Genomic DNA, 20,847 nt, shown 5'->3' with positions numbered 1-20,847 from the left:
CGAGCACAGGTCGCTCTTAAATCTAACGATTCGACCTTCGGCATTTGAAACCTCCTCAATCCTTCGCTGGAGTGCTCATGGCTCAACCTTCTGGGCGGAAGACTGTCAACAGATGCCGAACGATAAGTTTTTGAAATTCTCCCGAGTTTGATCGGAGACAACAATTATATATATTGAAACTTATTCAGAGTGTTTTCTTCGACTACAAAATTAACAACCGTCCATTCAATTCAAATTGAACGCATGATGATAAATAAATTGTAAATATTCAAAAATAGATAAGTGGTGGTCAGAAAATGTGATGGCCCCGTCAAGTCTTGACGAAACTCAACATATTCATAGGTCACATAGGTAAGTCAAGTGCTTCTTTATAAACCAACTTGTGCCGAGTTGGACACAACTCAACATATTTGAACAAGTTCGATATAATGTTAAAGATTATCAGTATCACGTCACGCATTTAGCTTTGCCTTTACTTATACTACACGTTCATGTATCATGTATACCTTGTAGGTTTATAACCTACCAGGACGCGCGCCAAATTAAATGTTCTTGTCTCATATGTGTTTGATACGATTTACTGGGCCGCGCTCAGCCTGTCATTCCGCCGAATCTCTATTTATGAGCATAATAGCCTGAGGTCCCAAGGTAAGATACGATCTGAGATGAAGTTCCTGGCTGGGGGTCATGGATTTGGATTTTTATTTCTGGGATCTGTTACTGCAACTCGATTTTATAATAGAAACATATCTAACTTACTCGGGAATATTATAGCGGGTTAATTTATGACTGGGAAAATTAATGACCGGGAAAAATATGGCGGAATTTTCCAAAACCCACCACTTTATCCCAGTCATAATATTCCCGAGTAAGGTAAGGTAATCGTTCTTTTGGCATTATAGCACTCGTTTGCAAAAACAAACTTGAAGCAACTACATTTCTCCGGGTGATTCTACCAATTACGGTATTCTCTTTGACATTTTATGCTTCCATGTGGATGGCCCGGCCTTGAGCCCAAATCCTTTTTTGATGCAACCGTCTGATTTAACAGGAACTTTCAGCAAGGGAGGACGTTCTCATAAACTGCTAAAATTTATTTATTTTACTGGGGTGGCGAATTTGTGTTTCATTTTAGAGATTTTAGGGGTTGGTCTGGTGATAATTGTAGGGATAGCATTGATGACATGCTATCAGTATCACTCTCATGATATAGCCCCGGATTATTAAGATCCAGTTACGAGATTGAGATTCTAGATGCTAAACATGTTTTATAAGGACCTGCCATACGCCTAATAGTATTAGTAAATTTAGCTTTGGCGATCGGTCACAATCGCAATTTTTAAGGCTTAGTTATGAGTTTAAGATTTTGGTGACTGTATATTTACGTTTAACTTTTAGCTGCTAATCTCTTGTTATTTTTTGTTTTTCAAACTAGCTTTCGTAATTATTCAATTTGTGATTTTTTACTTGTTTTAGTTTTGACTTAACAGTTAACACTCAAAGTCAAACGTCTACAGCGGAGTTGAAATTTAATTTTATCTTTTTTACAATAGAGACTCTGTAATACTAATAGTGAATGGATAATTTGAAAACTCACTAGACGTGAACATTTCACGTTTTATTTTGTTCTAAAGTAAAGATTTGAGAAAGAAAAGGCTTCAGTGGCAGTACAGGGAGTAGCACCATCGAGTATCTGTAGTATATTTGAAAAATCACCGCTTAGACAATCACAAACGGAAAGGAGAAATCCAAAGTATTTTGAAATTAAGTTCAACAGATTACGCATCACCGATTATAGCATCTCTAACGTAGGACCACAATTATATAACAACACGATAAACGAAATAAATAAAATCCTTCCCTTCAACGTACCTAAGTTACAAGATAAGTTTATTAATTCATACAAGGACAACATTGTACGTTACTTACTGGACAAACAAAAACTTGACCTAAAAAACCTTTCGTGGACGGACAAAAACTTTTTCCTTTACAACTTTTAAACAAAATATTAGCAAAATATAACAGCTGTAAGAATCCTAAACGCGTTAGTGCAGTCAAATAAATGAACTGCGATAATGCATTTGACAGTCAGTCACTGCAATTTATTCTGCAACTTATTTTTCAACTTTCACTGCCACACTTAGGCTTATCTTGCCTACACATTTTTTTAACGAAATTCCTTGCGCACCGCGTACTAAAATTACTTTGATTTCTACCGCTTTGATAAAATGACTACAAGAAGATGGGGAGTTAATATTGTTGATTTATATAATATAGATTATTTATTCTTTAGTGTAGATTAACTTTATTTTTATATATTTTACTAAGTATGAAGGATCAACCATACGTTATTGATATTGTTGAAATATTTAATGATAAATTGATATAATAATAAATGATTGTAATATTTTTATTGAGGCACATGCCACCCCATCGCGGGTTTACTACTACTACTACTACTTACTACTACGTCTACAGATCTTAACCACGCGATCTATTAGCGCACCCGTGCCTCGGCTTATGACTATGAATTGTTTCCTTTTTAATTATTTTACTACCGGTGTCTTTACTGGGCCGCGCTCAGCCTGTCATTCCGCCTAATCTCTAAAGCCTGGGGTCCTCAGGTAACCGGTGTCTTAGATTATAAATAAATAAACGTAAACGTGGGCCAGTGAGCCACAGTTTCATACACTTATTGGTTAATTACTCAGTACTTAGAGGTCTTAACATACGTTTTGTGATAAAGTACCTAGTCCGAGAAACTGCCCTTCTATTGATTCAAGCTACGTTGATTATAAGTTTGAGGATGATAAATGACACTTTGACCTTGGAAACTCATAACAGAATTTATGATGGCTTGATAGTGTGCGGGCTCTTTGTCTGCTTTGTGATCGGACTGCCGGGAAACTGTCTAGCTTTGAAATATTTCCTCAGCACAAAGAAACGAAATCTGTCAGCTCTTCTTTACATAGTGGCATGTTCTATCGATATAGGTTCCTCCGTCATTCACCTTCCAGTTGCTTTTAATCTGCTGAACAACCGAACTGCTGGGTTACTCAGCAACTCAGTTGTCAACTCCATTTGGACTTTCGTCCTCCTGCTGCCTCAACTAATGTCCATATTCGTGGTTATGACACTGTCGTTATCACGAGCGATCGCCATAAAATACCCTTTCTACAAAATCAACAAAAGAGCAGTTCTTGTGTCCATCGCTGTTTACCTCCTTTACCATTGCATTTGCAACTCTCTACTTTTTGTCTATCCCAAAATGGCCATGGATCACAACTTATACGCTACGTCACCTAGTGACGTATCTCCAACGGAAATACCCCCAGAATCTTCACCGCTGTTAATATTCTTTATGTTCAACTACACCGCTAGTGTGGGAATTCCTCCAATCATCGTGTTTCTGACGTTTCTTGTCTCCATTGCTATGCTCCGGAAAGATCCTGTCGCAAACAATGTATCCCAAAGGAGAAATCAACATGCTTCAATCACCATTACTTACTTTACAGCCCTCTTCCTCTGCTGCAATTGCTTTCCTTTCATCTACTGCTCTCTCTTCACTTACACCACGGTGTCGAAAACATACCCGGGTCCAATATGTGATAACGATTTTATGTCTTTATACGGCTGGCTACTAAGTGACGTCTTATGTACAGTCCTAAACGCTTCTCTAAACCCACTGGTCTATGTTTGGAGGATGAGGGAAATGAGGTTGTGGATTGTTGGAATCCTCCGAAATAGAGCAACCAGTGCTTCTATGGTGATAGCGAATACGAGCAATGAAACTGAGACCGAACTGTAACAGTAAAGATATTAGTAATGACAACCTAAACTGGATAAAATGAACTAAGGAAACGGCCGAACTGGTAACTTTTGAAAAACTTGAACTGAATCGAATTTGTTGCAGGCATCCGCCATGAATAGTAGCATGTTTTGTGAACATAATTAAATAACATAGTTTATAACAGTGCGTAGTCCGATGATATTGATTCTTTACTTTGTAAAGCCAGCTGTATGCATTTTGTGTTTATGTGTATTTCAGCTTCCGGCACTGCAGCTAGTGTGCTGTGTTTTTATTGTGTTATTAACGTATTATTTAGCATATTTAACAGTCCCTGAGTTTGAAAGTTGTTAATTGGTGTTTGAGACAAGTATTTTTGTAATACTACTAATACGTTGTAGGTTTATAACCTACCAGGACGAGCACCGAGTTGGACTCGTCGATATATATGGAACAAATATTTTACGAGTATCACCCGTTAACTAATACGCTGTGCTATATATTTGCATATTGACGTAGTTGATGGCTGAGCTGGTTTCGAGCACAGGTCGCTCTCAAATCCAACGATTCGACCTTCGGCATTTGAAACCTCCTCATATCAAGCCTTCGCTGGAGTGCTCATGGTTCAACCTTCTGGGCGGAAGACTGTCAACAGATGCCGGACGATAAGTTTTTGAAATTCTCCCGAGTTTGATCGGAGACAACAATTATATATATTGAAACTTATTCAGAGTGTTTTCTTCGACTACAAAATTAACAACCGTCCATTCAATTCAAATTGAACGCATGATGATAAATAAATTGTAAATATTCAAAAATAGATAAGTGGTGGTCAGAAAATGTGATGGCCCCGTCAAGTCTTGACGAAACTCAATATACTCATACTCATAGGTCACATAGGTAAGTCAAGTGCTTCTTTATAAACCAACTTGTGCCGAGTTGGACACAACTCAACATATTTGAACAAGTTCGATATCAGATATAATGTTAAAGATTATCACGTCACGCATTTAGCTTTGCCTTTACTTATACTACACGTTCATGTATACCTTGTAGGTTTATAACCTACCAGGACGCGCGCCAAATGTTCTTGTCTCATATGTGTTTGATACGATCTGAGATGAAGTTCCTGGGGGTCATGGATTTGGATTTTTATTTCTGGGATCTGTTACTGCAACTCGATTTTATAATAGAAACATATCTAATCGTTCTTTTGGCATTAGCACTCGTTTGCAAAAACAAACTTGAAGCAACTACATTTCTCCGGGTGATTCTACCAATTATGGTATTCACTATTCTCTTTGACATTTTATGCTTCCATGTGGATGGCCTTGAGCCCAAATCCTTTTTCGATGCAACCGTCTGATTTAACAAGAACTTTCAGCAAGGGAGGACGTTCTCATAAACTGCTAAAATTTATTTATTTTACTGGGGTGGCGAATTTGTGTTTTATTTTAGAGATTTTAGGGGTTGTTCTGGTGATAATTGTAGGGATAGCATTGATGACATGCTATCAGTATCACTCTCATGACATAGCCCCAGATTATTAAGATCCAGTTGCGAGATTGAGATTCTAGATGCTAAACATGTTTATAAGAACCTGCCATACGCCTAATAGTATTAGTAAATTTAGCTTTGGCGATCGGTCACAATCGCAATTTTTTCCTTTTCACCCTTTTGAAAAAAGGCAATAGTGAAAGGTTACGAATGGAGGTTTTTGCAGAAAAACGTGGATTTTGGAGAACGAGATAGGTGGGTTTAAATATGTCGTCAGTCCTTTTATTTCGTTAGTTACCATGCGACGAAAAAGTTGCGCGCGCGCGAGGATTGCTTGCGGAGATGTGATGTATAGATAGCCTGTGATCTAAGAATGCGCGGCGCGACTGTGTTTTAATGTATATGATGCATGTAATGTATAATATTACTATTAGGTAATACGCCCAATTTGTACGTGGCACGCGTAGTGTATTGATGTGTACACGAGTATAGTTTACCTTAGCTGATAATTTCTTGAATTACAGATACAAGTTAAGTTCTACGGCAATTGAACTGAATTTCAAGTGTTTCCCGTATTTGATGCATAATTTATCAATATTATTATCATGAAGATTGAAGTGAGCTGATTGGAGCTTATACTTAAATTTATAGTAAATGTGAAATGGAAATCTAGCGTCCGCCAAAACGAAACAACGGGCGCAATTCTTGTTAAGGCTTAGTTGTGAGTTTAATATTTTGTGACTGTATAATGTATATTTACGTTTAACTTTTAACTGCTAATCTCTTGTTATTTTTTGTTTTAAAAAAGCTTTCGTAATTATTTAATTTGTGATTTTTTACTTGTTTTAGTTTTGACTTAACAGTTAACACTCAAAGTCAAACGTCTACAGCGGAGTTGAAATTTAATTGTATCTTTTTTACAATAGAGACTTTGTAATACTAATAGTGAATGGATAATTTGAAAACTCACTAGACGTGAACATTTCACGTTTTATTTTGTTCTATAAAAGTAAAGATTTGAGAAAGAAAAGGCTTCATCTTCACAAAATGTAAATTGTAATTGTATCAATTAACAAATCAGTCGGGCACTATGACTAGTAAGTATTGAATACAAACATGCATAATACATATTCAGTAAAGAATATAGTGAACAATGCGTATGCGATGTTAAACCAACGTCCAACACAAATACATAAATTGATAAATAAATTGATAAATAAATTCTTCATCTGTCCTTATTCATTATTTTAGATTGATTGTTATAGTAAGTTTTGTACGGAGGAGACTCAGGTCTCAGAGTGGTTAATTTTACTGAGAGCCTCAGGGCTAAAGAGAGAAGCAAATTACATTAAACCACTTAACTCATTGTAATTGATTATATAACTGACTATATATATTAAATTATATATATTAAATTATTGATTAATGCTACGAATTCATTACATTTATGATTTAAAACGAAACAAATTTATATAATTTTAGATGGTATGAGAATGAAACATATAAAGACCGATGCAAATTATGATCAATCATAGCTATAATGTAAAAATACATGAGTAATGCAGAAAATAATAAAAGAATTGTCCGGCAAATTTAATTTAATCAAAACAAATATTATTTACAGATAATGGTCAGTTCAAAAGTGTTTAATTTTATGTTACTAGTAGTCCAACAATCACGATGCTTTTAAGTCCCACTACTGTCAGAATTGCCACATAAAGCGTCCGATAAAGAGGATGCTCAAAGTGTGACAAATTTCAGTATCAGTATGTTCATTGTTCATTGTACAATTGCAGCCGATTTTTCGAAATTCTGCGTTCGTGAAGTTTATCCGCACTCCACAGTTCGTGACTGGACACTTTAAAACTGAAGTTATGAACGTTCAAGTTTAACTCCAGTGACTGCTACTGAAGCCCCAACCCGAGCCAGGTACATTGGAGGTATACTTTTCCATGCTTGTGCGTCAGCATCGTACCTAAAAATAAAAGTCCATCAGGCAGTTAGATCGATAGCTTTGGTAAAGCTAAATTTAATTTTAATAGATTAAAGAAATAATTTGACGATGAAAACTCTCCCAACCCTCAACCAAGCACAGCCACAAAGTCAAACTGGAAAACATGGGCGTTGGTATTATAAATCGAAGCCAAGATGAGAACTACCTAGGCCTTTTTATAAGATCAAATACGTCATACTATAGTCTATACTGATTATATTGCAATACTTCATTTAACGATCAGACAACAGATAATTTATTTTCATTTTAAATAACAGTAATTTCATCAAGAATTATAACAGTGTAATTCTCAGTTCTCACAGTAATCAAGGAATTAATTGAGTAATTAATTACCGTTGAGCAGTAGAGCAGGAAGCAAGAGGGGCAGTACCATCACTTCCACCCAGCACATAAAGAATATCCTGAACATTAACCAGACAGGCCCCTCCTACCGGATTACTGAGAGCTGGCATTATGTTCCATTGTCCTGTAGCTGGACTGAACCTACATGGGGGGAGGTGGTGAGGTATTTGAAACATGTTTATGTTAGGTACGTTAGCTGCGAGGTAAGCACAACAGCTGGAAGTATTAGAGAGGTTCAGAAATATTAGAGCAGTTTGAAAGTATTGGAACGGAATTATTGGAAAGAAAATGTTGGAAATTTAGGAACGTTCAGAATTTATTAAAAAGATCAGAATGTCATTTGATCTACCTCTCGACAGTGTACATTTTATCAGCCTGTCTGAGACCGGCCCTGTCTTTTCCGGGAAGACCGCAGATGAAGATGAAGTCCTTGATGGCAGCAGCTCCGGGACACCACCGGGGTCGGATGGTGGGTTGTAGCTCAACCCAGCCGTTATCTACAGGATCATACACTTCTAGCGACTGTAAGGTCAGCAATTATTAATTATGGTTACGAAAATTATTCGCTTTTCCTAGAAAATCAACAATATTGTATTAGCAAGAGAATAAATCTTTCATGAGGCTGAGCATGACTAGAACGTAATAAAGTTTCCAATACCTGCGCGACATTAGAGTAGTCGCTCGTATTCCCGCAGATACTGTAAATCTTTCCTGCACAGCTGATCATGGGGAACTCCATCCTAGATCGGTTCATTGATCTCAGCTTTTTCCACATGCCAGTTGATGCTTCGTATCTGGAGAATGTATTTTGAAGGTGTATGAGTTCTTATTTATCTACCTTATCGGACCTTATTTGGACGGACATTACTTGAACGCTGGAGGCCCTAGCGTTCATCTTAATGTCCGTTCAAATAAAGTCCGTTCAATTAATGTCCGTCCAAGTTAAAGTCCGTTGAAATTTTTTCAAAAATTTTTCCATTTCAAACTTTTTACCCAGAATATGACAACTATGAGAACTTTATTGTGCCGTAAGTTAACGACGGAAAGGTTCTCCTTGGTCTGCCGGAGGCACAGAAAACTTTACTAGTATATGATGTTTTCAAGGGTCACTTGGCGGAAAAAGTCAACAAAATCATGGCACTCAACAACATAGTTCATGAGCCAGTCCCCGCCAACATGACAAACTTGTTCCAGCCTCTAGATATTACGGTAAATCGTGTTGCCAAGGACATTGTCCGACGTTTTTATAGTTCATATTACTGAGGGGAGGTTATGAAACAGTGCTAGGAAAGCTCCACGTGATGTTAAGGTTAACCTAAAGTTGTCTAAGATAAAAACCACTTCACGCCGAATGGCTTGTAAAAGTTAACACTGAAATGCAGGACCGGGGTAGTTTGATAAAAAAAGGTTTCCACAAAGCTAGAAATCACTGATGCTTGTTTAAGCATGGACTATTTCATGCACGAAAACCCATTTAATGAAGATGATATGTGATATTAGACACTGATCATGTACACATATTTTAACATTTTTACTGCTTAATGACTGCTATTCTTACTTACTGTATAAAAAATGGATTAAAAAATCATTTGCTGAAATTAAAAAAAGGCCAAAAATTGAAAAAAATTCGGATTTTTGATGGTTTTGAATGCCTTCGAGCGTTCATATTAATGTCCGTTCACAATTATGTCCGTTCATGTAATGTCCGTCCAGATAAGGTCCGATAAGGTATGTTTAACGTCTTCTTATAAATTTATTGAGGGTTCTACTCACTGCTTGTGTAATGAATAGGCTCTACCACAAGCTGATATAAATGCAATCATCATGAATTGTTGATGAAGATTAACCAATAAAAATAAAACGTGTTTATTCCAGCTAGCACACACCAAACCCCCAATACCACGTACCTCTCAAATGTAGACTGAGTACTGGTACCGTCCCACCCGCCCCCAACGTAGATCCCACGGTACGTGACACAAACCCCCGGTTTAGTGGTACTGGTGATTAGAGGACTAACCGCTTCCCAGACCCCAGTCACTATGTTCAGTCTGTGTACCAACTTCTTCGGCTTTCCTGTTGCGAAAAATACGTGGCGATGAAGAAATATATATATATATATATATCAACAGTAACAAATCTAATTAATAGATAAGAGGATGAAGCTAAAAATTGATAGTGACGAATAGTTTGACAGTACCTGAGTTATCAGAACCTCCGATCACATAAAGGTAGTCCTCCATACAAGCTAAACTGCCCACATGAGGGGTGGTTGACATGAAGTCAGGTTCCGGCTGTTTAACCCACTCATCCTGCACTGGATCAAACATCTCCATCTTCAGTTTCGGGTGGGATAGCTCCGCTAGACTTGATCCTAACCAACATTTGGGTATTTAGAATTTTTGCAATATTTTGAATGCTAAATAAATGACAAATTGTTGCTGACTTATATTTTCAAAAAAATATGAAAGTTAATATATCTGCACCTGCCCCTCCAGCGATGTAAATCTTGTTATAATGCATGCCCTTTCGTAATGTTACCGGCCTCCTTAGTTCCGGAAGTGATTTCCGTTCTCTAAGAGCATCTTTCAACTGGTCTCTACACACAAGGGTAACTATGTCATCCCCTAGTCCCTCTAGATAGGACCGGGGAAGAAGGGGGTATCTGACTGTGGCCAGCATTTCTCTTCTTATCCTCTATTGGTTGCGGGTGTCATCATGGAGAACATTTTATAGTTATACCAGCGAGAGATAGAGTTAGACTATGATTATTTGATTGAAGGGTCTGTAGACTGTAACGATGTTACAGATATTGTTATGTAATAAAATAAATAGCATTGTACTAAAAATTAAAAAGAAGAAAAGGCAGTAACCTCTTCGCCGGCCGTCAGCGGCTTTACAGCCTCAACAATTTCATTTTCCTGGTCTGTGCTTGTCTCCATGCTATCTCCAGATGGTACAGGTTTGCAGTCTCTTAGCAGGTCACAGTGTTCCAGCCATGCTAACGCTCCCTTTTTGGGGTGAAATGAAATTGTAATTTTATTTCGAGAGCAAATCTGTTGGATGGTATTCTAAATGATAGTTCGTAATAAAATAATATGTTAATACTGTTAGATAATGTTAAGTAATCATTGATATTTTATTTTTCAATCATGGGAAAATAAGGTTTGACTTCGAGCGAACCTGAAGAACGATAATTTCCGTTTTGACATTGAGATCATCACTAGAAAGCAGATCGATTGCTTGGTTGGGAGGAGCTGATATAAAATCAACTGATTTCACCACCTCTGTGAATTGGGAGGATACCACTGTCAAAGCTGCGTTATATAACTCCTGGAGGGATGGTAATTCATTAAAACTGGAAATGAACTTTTAGAATTAATTATACTCAGTGTGCCGAAGCAAATCACACCAAAGCACAGTGTTGCAGGCTACTCGTCAGATGCTTCAAAATGATAAATATAAATGATGTAATTGTAAATGATACTGATAGTATAATAATCGAATTATTAGTCAAAGAGAGGATTGAATATACGAAACTGTAAGGTTTCGAGTTCTTTCTTCACAGACATGTTTTATTTGATGAGGACTACTACATTTTATAAATGTGAGTTGTAATATAACTCTGTTGATTGTTTATTTGTGTTGATATTATGGCTCACCCAACAATTCCACGTGACTCTGATTCTTTCCAACGAACTCTAGCCCTAACCATTACGTTGGAGGACTTAACGCCGCTTCGACGCGCCGCCTAAACTATCATTCTTGCTTCGCATCGAATATTCAACCCTTCGTAGATCTTTATTCTGCTTCGCAGAGCAACGAGCTCGAAGGTTTGACATCGTCAATCAACCATTGCGTAAATCTAGACCCATCCATAAACAGGCTTGTCAGATTGCGTGTTACTAAATAATAAATATCATTGAACGTGATGCACGTCACTGTCCTATGACAAATGTTTATTATTGCAAGTCGCCAATAATTTCAATCAAGATACCATTAATATGATCTGCTTACCATCATGTCTTAAATAGTCCACGGACTGGGTCGGCCTTCTTGGATACTACCGGGATCTCAACTGTGCCCTCATTTTATTTCGCCACTTAAGCAAAATTTATATTTGATACCCTTACAAAAAGATAGACGTGACACATGGTACATGAGATGAGCTGTTACGTCAACGTGTTTATAGTGCGTGTGGCTGCCATCACATTTAAGAGAATTACTTATATTTTGCTGACAGGATTACGGCTAGTTATGATCTCACTCTCAGTGCTGCACGCCGCCGTTTTTTTCTCTGTACTTCAATTCCTTCTGCCGAGCTTCATTTGTCCCATTCTTGAGACTGCTGTCCCTTCCCGTTTGCTATTAAGCTATTACTGCATTAGTCTATTGGTTCGTTGTTCTTTTTGTTTCGTAGATACCATAACTTCTCATGCAATTTAAATTAACACTGTTGACAGTGATTTATTGACCTACTATCTACATATTAGTTTGCAGACATTTGTGTCAATTAGCAGTTAATCATAATGTTCAGGTATATATCTAATATATATCCCATTTTTAATAAGATTGTACGGTCTTATAATAATTACTAATGTAACCCGTGCCTACGACCGGGACTTCACTATCGCGGTTGAATTAAGTAAAAGTATAAACGGTGCAAAATTTAATTCTGAGCGCCCAACAGGTATCCAATACCTAGTAATACTTAATAAGCATTCTTGCAGCTCCTGGCTCTATAACTGCCAAATTACCTAATTATATAATATATACCAAAGCTGTAATTAGGGGAGCTGTAAATGGGGAGAGATAGTGTGACAGAGAGAGAGTGTGAGAAAAAGTGAAACAATTTAGTACCACATTTGGGGTACAAAATCATCAATTAAACCACTTACCACCGGCTGATTTTTTTAAATTTGCTTTTTGGCTTTTTCAGAGTTTTGTCGAAACTATACCGAAAAAAACCAGTCCCATAACTCTAACTTTTTTCTTAATTAAGCCGCTCGGAAATTACACATGTACACACACACACAACCACACACCCACACATTTATTGGGTTTATTAGTACTAGCAGGAACCCATCTAACCCTAAAATGGTGTCAAGACTCAAGAGACTATAAAAACAACTATTACCTATTTAATTCGCGTTTTTGACACCACTTGGGGTACCAAATTTTGGGCTCTAAAACTCCTATTTCTTGGCCAATTTTTTATTTTTTCATGCTGATTAGGAGGCCATTAAAGCATTTGACCCAGTCAAAAAAGTTTCAGTTGTATATCTTTTACGGTTTTTGCAGAAATTCGCGTTAAAGTTGATGCCGTGGTGTCAGTAAAATGGCACGGATAAATATATATATATCGTCTCGCTTTATATAGTAAAATAGATGCTTTGTGGTGGATTATACTTTGGCGTGAGCCATGAACTATGAATCGATTTTTCATTAATTAAACTAAAACCTGAGAATTGACTAGTAACGAGCATAGTTCGATGCAAAGTTAAATCAAATGGGTGCCGAGAAAACCATTCCAATCACTTCTGTAGACTCAGTGATGAAAACGACTCTGCTCATCTCTCGAGAAAATGTCCTCAAGCACGCAGACTCTATCACGGAACTACAGCTGATGCAGCAATAGGTATCACAGAGGAGGGACTTAAATCTAGTCCAAACGGGACACTTGGTCCGGGAATATACTTCACTGAGACACATGAATATGCTCTAAACATTGCAAAGTATAGGGCAAATCAAGGTGGCAATTTGGATAATTGGGCAGTTATGGAGTGTAGGGTTAATCTTGGGGATGAGAAGACATATATTACAAAAAATGTCCATGGTGCTTGGGCGGGAATTAACAAACCCTTTGTTGAATATTGCTTGAAAGATGAGAATAAATGCAATGTAATCGCCAAGTTTGTTGAAAACGGGGAGTTTACGATAATTAGCGAAAAGGCCATTTCTCGACGAGTGGTCGTAAGACAGCTCAATTCAACAATTAAAACTATTTGTAACTCTTGTCTGTGTAAATCTATAATCTGTTTATTATATGTAGGCTTATTTATTGTCCAGGGAATGTTCGTTTATTTTATGTTTATTAAACAATTGATCAACACTAAATTCTGATATGAGGTTCTTGGGGTTCATGGATTTCTGGGATCTACTACAGTACTACTGGCACTGCAACTCGATTACTTATTGGAAACTATTCTAATTGTTGTAGTGGAACTTATTTATGTGAACGAACCGTGAATTGGAAACAAGGACATTTTTCCGGTTGACCCTACTAATAGTGGCCGGCTGTAGGACTGTAGAGCGGGGGACTCTAGAGCGGGGGACTGTAGAGCGGAATTGGTCGAAAGTATGACCCTAGAGCGGAGTCAAATCGCCAGGGTAGGACTCTAGAGCGGAATTCTTTTACCGGACCCATACTATGAGGACTCTAGAGCGGTACCCACATGCAAATTTTAGAGCGGTTAGAAATTTGAGAGCGGACTGCAAAGTGGACTTGGTCGGAAGATTGAAATCAGATTAGATACAACTCGTGATTGATTATAACAATCTTGACATTAGAATAAGTCATGGAGTTGTTGAAGCATAAAATTGTCCAAGATCGATTTATTTATATTATACATCATATCATATTGTAATTTTTAGATACGTTAGACAATTGTTTGGTATAAACTTCTTCCATTTGACTGAAATATCCTCATGCTACTCTTAAATGCAAAAAATTTCTTTGATAAAGAGGTATAATTATGAACTGGTCGTATCGATGTGATTTCGCTAAGCGAAATACCGACCAAGTACGTGCACTCAAGCAGATCATTTAGGAATGAGGATCTCATCGCGTGACACTTTAGCATCTACTAAGGGTATCTCATGTTCAGTCTGGTGACCGGGTATGATCCAGATCAGATCCCATCGCATAGCGGTTCTTGTTAGTGATTTCGATAGTGCAGTATAAATGTCACAGAGAATTTAGTTTTAGTATATCACATTCGATTTCTACTCTTCTTTACAAATATCTACAATATGCAGAGTAACAGTCATTCCTCAACTCCTCCTGAGAAGCCCGTATTCATCCGGGGACGAACAGCTGGCAGCGTTCACCTTGTTCTGCAAGGATTCCGATACGGAAAGGACGGAAAACCTACACAAGACGGCCGTCAATGTTGGCGATGTTTTCCCTTCTTTCATGGAGCTCCTAGATCTCATCCCCTCCAACCTTGGCCTCGACTACTTCCTTAGCTACTTCTCTGTTATTTTTAATGCTCCCATGTGGATGTAGCCTTGAGTTCAAACATTTGTCAGTGCAACCCTCTGATTTAACAGGAATTTTTACTGAGGGAGGATGTTCTCATAGACTACTGATATTTCTTTGTTTCACTGGGGTGGCGAACTGGTAAACCTTTACCATTGTAATGGGGACTGGACTGCTAATATTAATAACGATCTTTGGGTTTTTGTATAGAATTGATTGCTACTTAAATAAAATGCAGACTTTCTGATTTTACGATCGTATATTTTACGATGTGTTCCTATAAAAAGGAATGTTATATAATATTATATTGTTTTATATAATGTCATGTTGTGTTGCTAATATTGATTATAAAATAATGGATACGCAATTGTATAACAGAGAAAAGAACAGCAAAATTTTGACAATTACCTGGTTGTTGTGCATGTCACCAAGTCTGAGCGTGTAAAGAGAATTGTAGGGAGTCAGGGATCGGAGGAGGAATTTACAGCACAGATTCACTGCTTCGGGAATGTCGAACAAGTCAGCCGCGTACAAAACGTGCTCAACCAACTGCGAAGTTATTGCACTGTTATTTTATGTAATGTTGTTACTGTGTTTCATGACTAATAATTGGTAATGACTAAGGGGCTTTAATGTAACTAGAATTGCTCGGTAGATTAAAAAGGATCTTAGTTAAAGAACATAGGATATTTGAATATCCGATGAACAAGCAGCAAATCTTTGAATTATAAGCGAGATTTTCACGTAATAAATTTTATTACATGAAAATCTCCCTTATAATTCAGAGATTTGCGTCTTATATTTGACCACACGTGTAAATTTGCAAAGAGAAACTGTGTGGAAACAGGAATGTATGTAAGGATCATCTTACTGACTGTAGAAAAGAAGCAACTGTTCATCGACTGGTGAACGATTTGATCAGATTTGAGATTAGTACTGGCGAATGGCAGATTTCGGACGTATATTCATTTGACGAGGATTAAATAAAAGCTTGGCACGCAGATTGCTGCCAAATTACGGACTATTCACTATGCAATCAGTCGAATACTTGTTGGAGATCATTTAGCCTAATCTAAAAATTGAGGATTATCAAATCTTAGGACCAAATAATCTGGGAATCGCACGATGGTTACTACTGATCTGTAAGTCGTTGTGATTATGGATATGTGTTTAACCAAGCATCACCAATTACCAAAATTAACATCTAAATTCTAATTGGACATAACTGTGGCTGCGATCGGTTAAATTATAAGCAGAACATAGGTATCGATAGAATGATTAAGTATTTATGCTAACAGTTTTAAGGTTTATGTGTTTTATGAAAATAAAAAACCTACCTGATCATCTAGCTGGATCTCTCCACAGTAAATGTACTTGATGAGGAGCTCAGCTGCTCTTGGGTCAACAGTTTGGATCTCTATCGGGTCATCTTGGCTGCTCTCCCGCAATCCTGACGTCAACATTGTGGAGAAATACCTGACAAGTTATACCTGATAAATTAGATATCATCAAATATCACTGTAATTTTAAGGTGAAGTCAAGCAACAATTCATTACCTGCATGCTGTATATGTGTCGGCTGATCGAAAGGTTGGTTAAAAAGTCTTTCAAGCGACTTTTGACCAACATTTCACTCGACTGATGTGGAGTGGTAGACACATATACTGATATACCCTGAAATATATTGACAGTTACCTGCTGCCAGCACACAACACCACCCGGTGGGACTTGATAAGTTTGTCTCCAACCTTCAGTACCACGTCACAGTACAGCTCGTCATCCCACAGCTGACGGAGGTGCTTCAACATCTGATAAAACGGTACATTGATTAAATGTTAAATATCAATTAACAGTAGATTTAGAGTGTCTTCGAACAACTAACAGTCGTGAGTCGAGGTTAATTATTTGAAACCTCAAATTTGTAGTACCCTAACCCTATAACTATAACCCGGCCCGAAGCTATCCATAACCCTTATCACAACCTTAACCCTAACCTGAGCCCTAAACAATCGAATCCATGTTTTACTAGCCTGTCACGTGACCAAAACGGTTTTTTGCCCATAACTCTCCAGGGAAGCATTTTACCTTACGTCATGGGGGGTGATTCGGAATCAGCGTCCAAAAATGTAGATCAATTTCATACCCAAAGGGCCTTTTCACAAGAATTTTCTTAAAATTTGGGTGAGCGTTTTAGTAGGAGCGCAAAATACCTGATGTTATTTGAACTACAAACCTTGGTGCCATGTTCCTCCGAGTACATTACAACAGTAGAATTGACAAGCTCCATGATAGAGTCTGCTAACGAGCTGTAGAACTCTGTCACTCTTCTATTTTAGTTGTATTCCCTGTATCTAGCATCTACATGCCCTGTTTCTAAGCTGAGGGACCCACATTATTCTTAAAGGTTAGTAAATATTTTTCATATTTATTCAATTATTTATAATTTTGTTTAATTGAAATCAAAATTATGTTTTAAAGTTGTCCAAAATAAATAAATGGATAATTGATTCGTGCGCACTGTGCTGAATAGCTGTAACATTTTGACTCTTGGTCTAAGGGAGAGGCGTCAGGAGGTCTCGATAAAACATGTATGTTTACGAAGGTTTTTACTTTTACGAAATCAGGAAAGTATCCGGTTTAACTTCAGCCTGGTAAATAAAATCGTTCAAAATTTATCACCCTGTAAATGCTCAGAACTGAGAACTAAGAGTATCATTGCATATTAGATTTATTAATATTAGACGAAAGTTATCGTTGCCTTGCTAAGTAAACACACTGATCTTTACATACTACATAGTACTACACGATGGTATTTGATTTTGTCCAACTCTGAGCTAGAGAGTAGAGACATGATAGTATTTATTCAGCTCAGGGATGTTCATCATCCTGGTTGTATCCATTTTACATGGACTGAATAAATATTTACATTATCCATGCAACACGCCACGTGAACTCTGAAAAGTAACGCAGTTATTGTAACGTCTACAAGCTATTTTCTTTCATATATTAGGACACAATTATAAATTTATAAACTGTGGCAGCAATGTGGCAGCAAAGCAGGGTAGTGCTATTTTTATTTTGCACTCGGTATTTTCGACCTTTGATTGGGAGTTATAACTGTTGCTTTATTCGCTATAACTGTCAAGCTATCATTAATCATTCCCATGATCTTATTTCCTTCTTATAAATTGATGTAGTGCAACGTTTCAAGGCACTTGTATTGCATAGACCTTTTGGCTGTGGTGCTAACTAGAAAAGTCTCTCAACTTTACCAGTGTCCTACTATTTTCTTGTAACATCACAATACTTAAACAGTAATATTGAACTATTATCTAAACCTACATGCTGTCTGTTCTTATTTGTTCGTGTCCAAGTCTCATTTAACTTATATTCAGATTTTAAACGTGATTTCTGTTCTATTAACACTTATTCGTACATTTAAGCTGAACTAAAAATATAAAGCACTTACTTTAAGCTAAAAATGAAGGTGGCCCTTGTTACGCTTTGCTTGGTGTTGGTGGCAGTTCATCAGAGTGATGCTATTATAAAATGTGTACAGGGTGACGGGACGGATACGACTCCTAAAGATTGTGGCGCAAATGACATTAAATGCCACCAGTAAGTGAACTTTGTTCGGACGAAAACTTTGAATTTTCGATGTTTTGTTATATACCAATATTTATTATATGCCAATATTTGTTTTATATACCAATATTTGTATACTAATAGCAAGACCAAAAGAGTGCTTTAGAATCTTGCCACAATTTATTCTATAACTTAACAAAATAATTTCTTTCAGGCCTAAGTTTGTTCAGTACACAGGGATGTCAGCAGGTGTGACTTATGGTTGTGGGGAATGTGTCGCTAACACGGATGCCACTTGTGAAGCCTGTACCGGAACAACAGTTGCTGCCTGTAACATAAAGAAAGAAACAGGTGTAGAGTTCAAGTGTCACGACTATGAACTGCTGGAAGATGCAACTAAGCTCACACCCAAGAAAGAATCAACCACCTGCCAAAGACTCAAAGCCACTACTATCATGTGCAACATGCCAGGACCATCTTCCGACAAAACTTACAAGTTGGCGAACAAGGGATGTGGTCCATGCAGTGCTGCGGACAAGACAGCAAAGACGTGTGTAGAGTGCGACACAGCTGAGTGCAACAGACCACCAATCATGTGCATCCAAGGATCAGATGGTGCTGCTGCTCCTACAGTTTGTGCAACAGAATCTGGAAAAGCTCCAGCCGCCAAGTGCCATCAACCAAAGTTCATTGAATACACCGGATTGGCAACCGGCCAGACCTACGGATGTGGAGCTTGTGATACCAATAATGCCAACTGCCAAGACTGCGATGGAAACTCAAAGACTGCCTGCCAAAAGACCGCAGAGACAGCTGCAGACTTTAAGTGCTACGACTACGAGGTCAAGGACGATAAACAGGTGATGAAGGAGACAGCAGTTACCTGCAAAAGACTCAAAGATACTGCCATCAAATGCCACATGCCTGGAGAATCTGCCGATAAGACCTTCAAAGTTAATCAAAGTGGATGTGGACCATGCACAGCTGAAGACCTTAAAGCTAAGAAATGCGCGGAATGTACGACTGCTGAGTGTAACAAGATGTCCTCTGCTTCAACTCTCACCGCATTCCTCGTACCCCTCCTTGCCACCCTCTATACCCTCTTGTAAGAACATGTTGGAAGTTGCTTTAACTTGGACAGAAAAAGAAACACTGATTTAATGTTAAGGGTCCTATTTTCAGAGCTTTATTTCCAGTATTATACAAACTTGATTATCTATAAAATACTCGGTATAACAGGTTGTAAGGTTTGCATTTTGCATCATATTGGTTAATAATTTTTAATCATATTGGTTAATAAGGTTTGTCCCCATATTATAGACATGGCATAAAGTTTTTTTTTTATCTGAGACTTGATATGAAAGAATTTTAATTATTATAATGATGTTAGTGACAAAGTAAAATTGAATTAAGGTTTTTATGGAGTTGGTGGATTTCTTTAGTTTATATCAATTTTGATAAATTATATAAAAAATCTAAGAAAATCTCTTTCAATTGTATCAAACGTTATTTCCGTTGTCCCTGAAATCTGCATAGATTCTAAAATATATCATTACGAATTTCATTTTCAAACAGTGAATAATGATGAATACTGCAATCTCTAAACTTCCAACCGAAGTTAAATTAATGACACAAGCTCCTTTTACACACAGACACACAGACACACAGACACACAAGGCCACACACACAGCCACACACACAGCCACACACACAGCCACACACAGCCACACACAGCCACACACAGACACACACAGCCACACAGACACACACAGACACACACAGACACACACAGCACACACAGACACACACACAGACACACACACACACACACACACACACACACACACACACACACACACACACACACACACACACACACACACACACACACACACACACACACACACACACACACACACACACACACACACACACACACACACACACACACACACACACAGATGTAGGTATAATTTGACGGAAGGTTAAAATGGCCACATACAAACCTAAAGAACGAATATCAAGCGAATAACGTAGCTTGTATAGATAATTCACAGAACCGTCATTACAATCTGTAGGAGCTGCAGCTTATTCCTTTTAAGGTTTAATTAATAGAGCCGCCATGGGAGAAGATAAAGCCATTACACTGATTAGACCACCGCTGATGGGTCCAGCTAACATTATGTTGCATGTCTCAACTCTCACTAGAAAATACACCAAATGTGAGGTTTCTCATCGACATTTTCCATTTTCTTTTAATTGTAAGTGGCGTTTATGAAATTAAAAACCAAAAGGAACCAGCTCCATCAGAGAAACGATTTTGTCGAAAGAAAATGTGAAACGTTTGCTCACCAACTCACATATT

The 20,847-nt window shown here is 37.7% G+C and overlaps 2 protein-coding genes across 3 annotated transcripts; one reads left to right on the top strand and one right to left on the bottom strand.

Annotated features, from left to right (window-relative positions):
• Nucleotides 1-4,252: 4,252 nt before the first annotated feature.
• On the bottom strand, nucleotides 4,253-17,277 carry LOC134812963 (kelch-like protein 20). Of its 2 annotated transcripts, XM_063820594.1 has the most exons (14): nucleotides 17,131-17,277; nucleotides 16,593-16,705; nucleotides 16,236-16,374; nucleotides 15,307-15,447; nucleotides 10,821-10,970; nucleotides 10,511-10,648; nucleotides 10,124-10,334; nucleotides 9,838-10,011; nucleotides 9,548-9,713; nucleotides 8,299-8,434; nucleotides 7,990-8,162; nucleotides 7,632-7,781; nucleotides 7,144-7,259; nucleotides 4,253-4,269 (listed from the first exon to the last, which is right to left on the bottom strand). In XM_063820594.1, the coding sequence occupies exons 1-13, from the start codon at nucleotides 17,182-17,184 to the stop codon at nucleotides 7,157-7,159; spliced, it is 1,848 nt and encodes a 615-aa protein (XP_063676664.1). In that variant the 5' UTR covers nucleotides 17,185-17,277; the 3' UTR covers nucleotides 4,253-4,269; nucleotides 7,144-7,156. The 2 variants fall into 2 exon arrangements, with proteins under 2 accessions (XP_063676664.1, XP_063676665.1); XM_063820595.1 differs by lacking the exon at nucleotides 4,253-4,269 and having other exon boundaries at nucleotides 6,792-7,259; nucleotides 16,236-16,388.
• Nucleotides 17,278-17,931: 654 nt separating this feature from the next.
• On the top strand, nucleotides 17,932-19,981 carry LOC134812965 (uncharacterized). Its single transcript, XM_063820596.1, has 3 exons — nucleotides 17,932-18,515; nucleotides 18,697-19,751; nucleotides 19,803-19,981. Exons 1-2 carry the CDS (start codon nucleotides 18,379-18,381, stop codon nucleotides 19,589-19,591), a joined length of 1,032 nt encoding a protein of 343 aa, XP_063676666.1. The 5' UTR covers nucleotides 17,932-18,378; the 3' UTR covers nucleotides 19,592-19,751; nucleotides 19,803-19,981.
• Nucleotides 19,982-20,847: the final 866 nt, after the last annotated feature.

This window comes from Bolinopsis microptera, chromosome 3, assembly GCF_026151205.1.
Source record: "Bolinopsis microptera isolate Bmic1 chromosome 3, MBARI_Bmic_1.0, whole genome shotgun sequence".
Classification (NCBI taxonomy): domain Eukaryota; kingdom Metazoa; phylum Ctenophora; class Tentaculata; order Lobata; family Bolinopsidae; genus Bolinopsis; species Bolinopsis microptera.
Note: the sequence above shows the minus strand (reverse complement) of the source record. Positions and strands in the feature narration are given on the sequence as shown.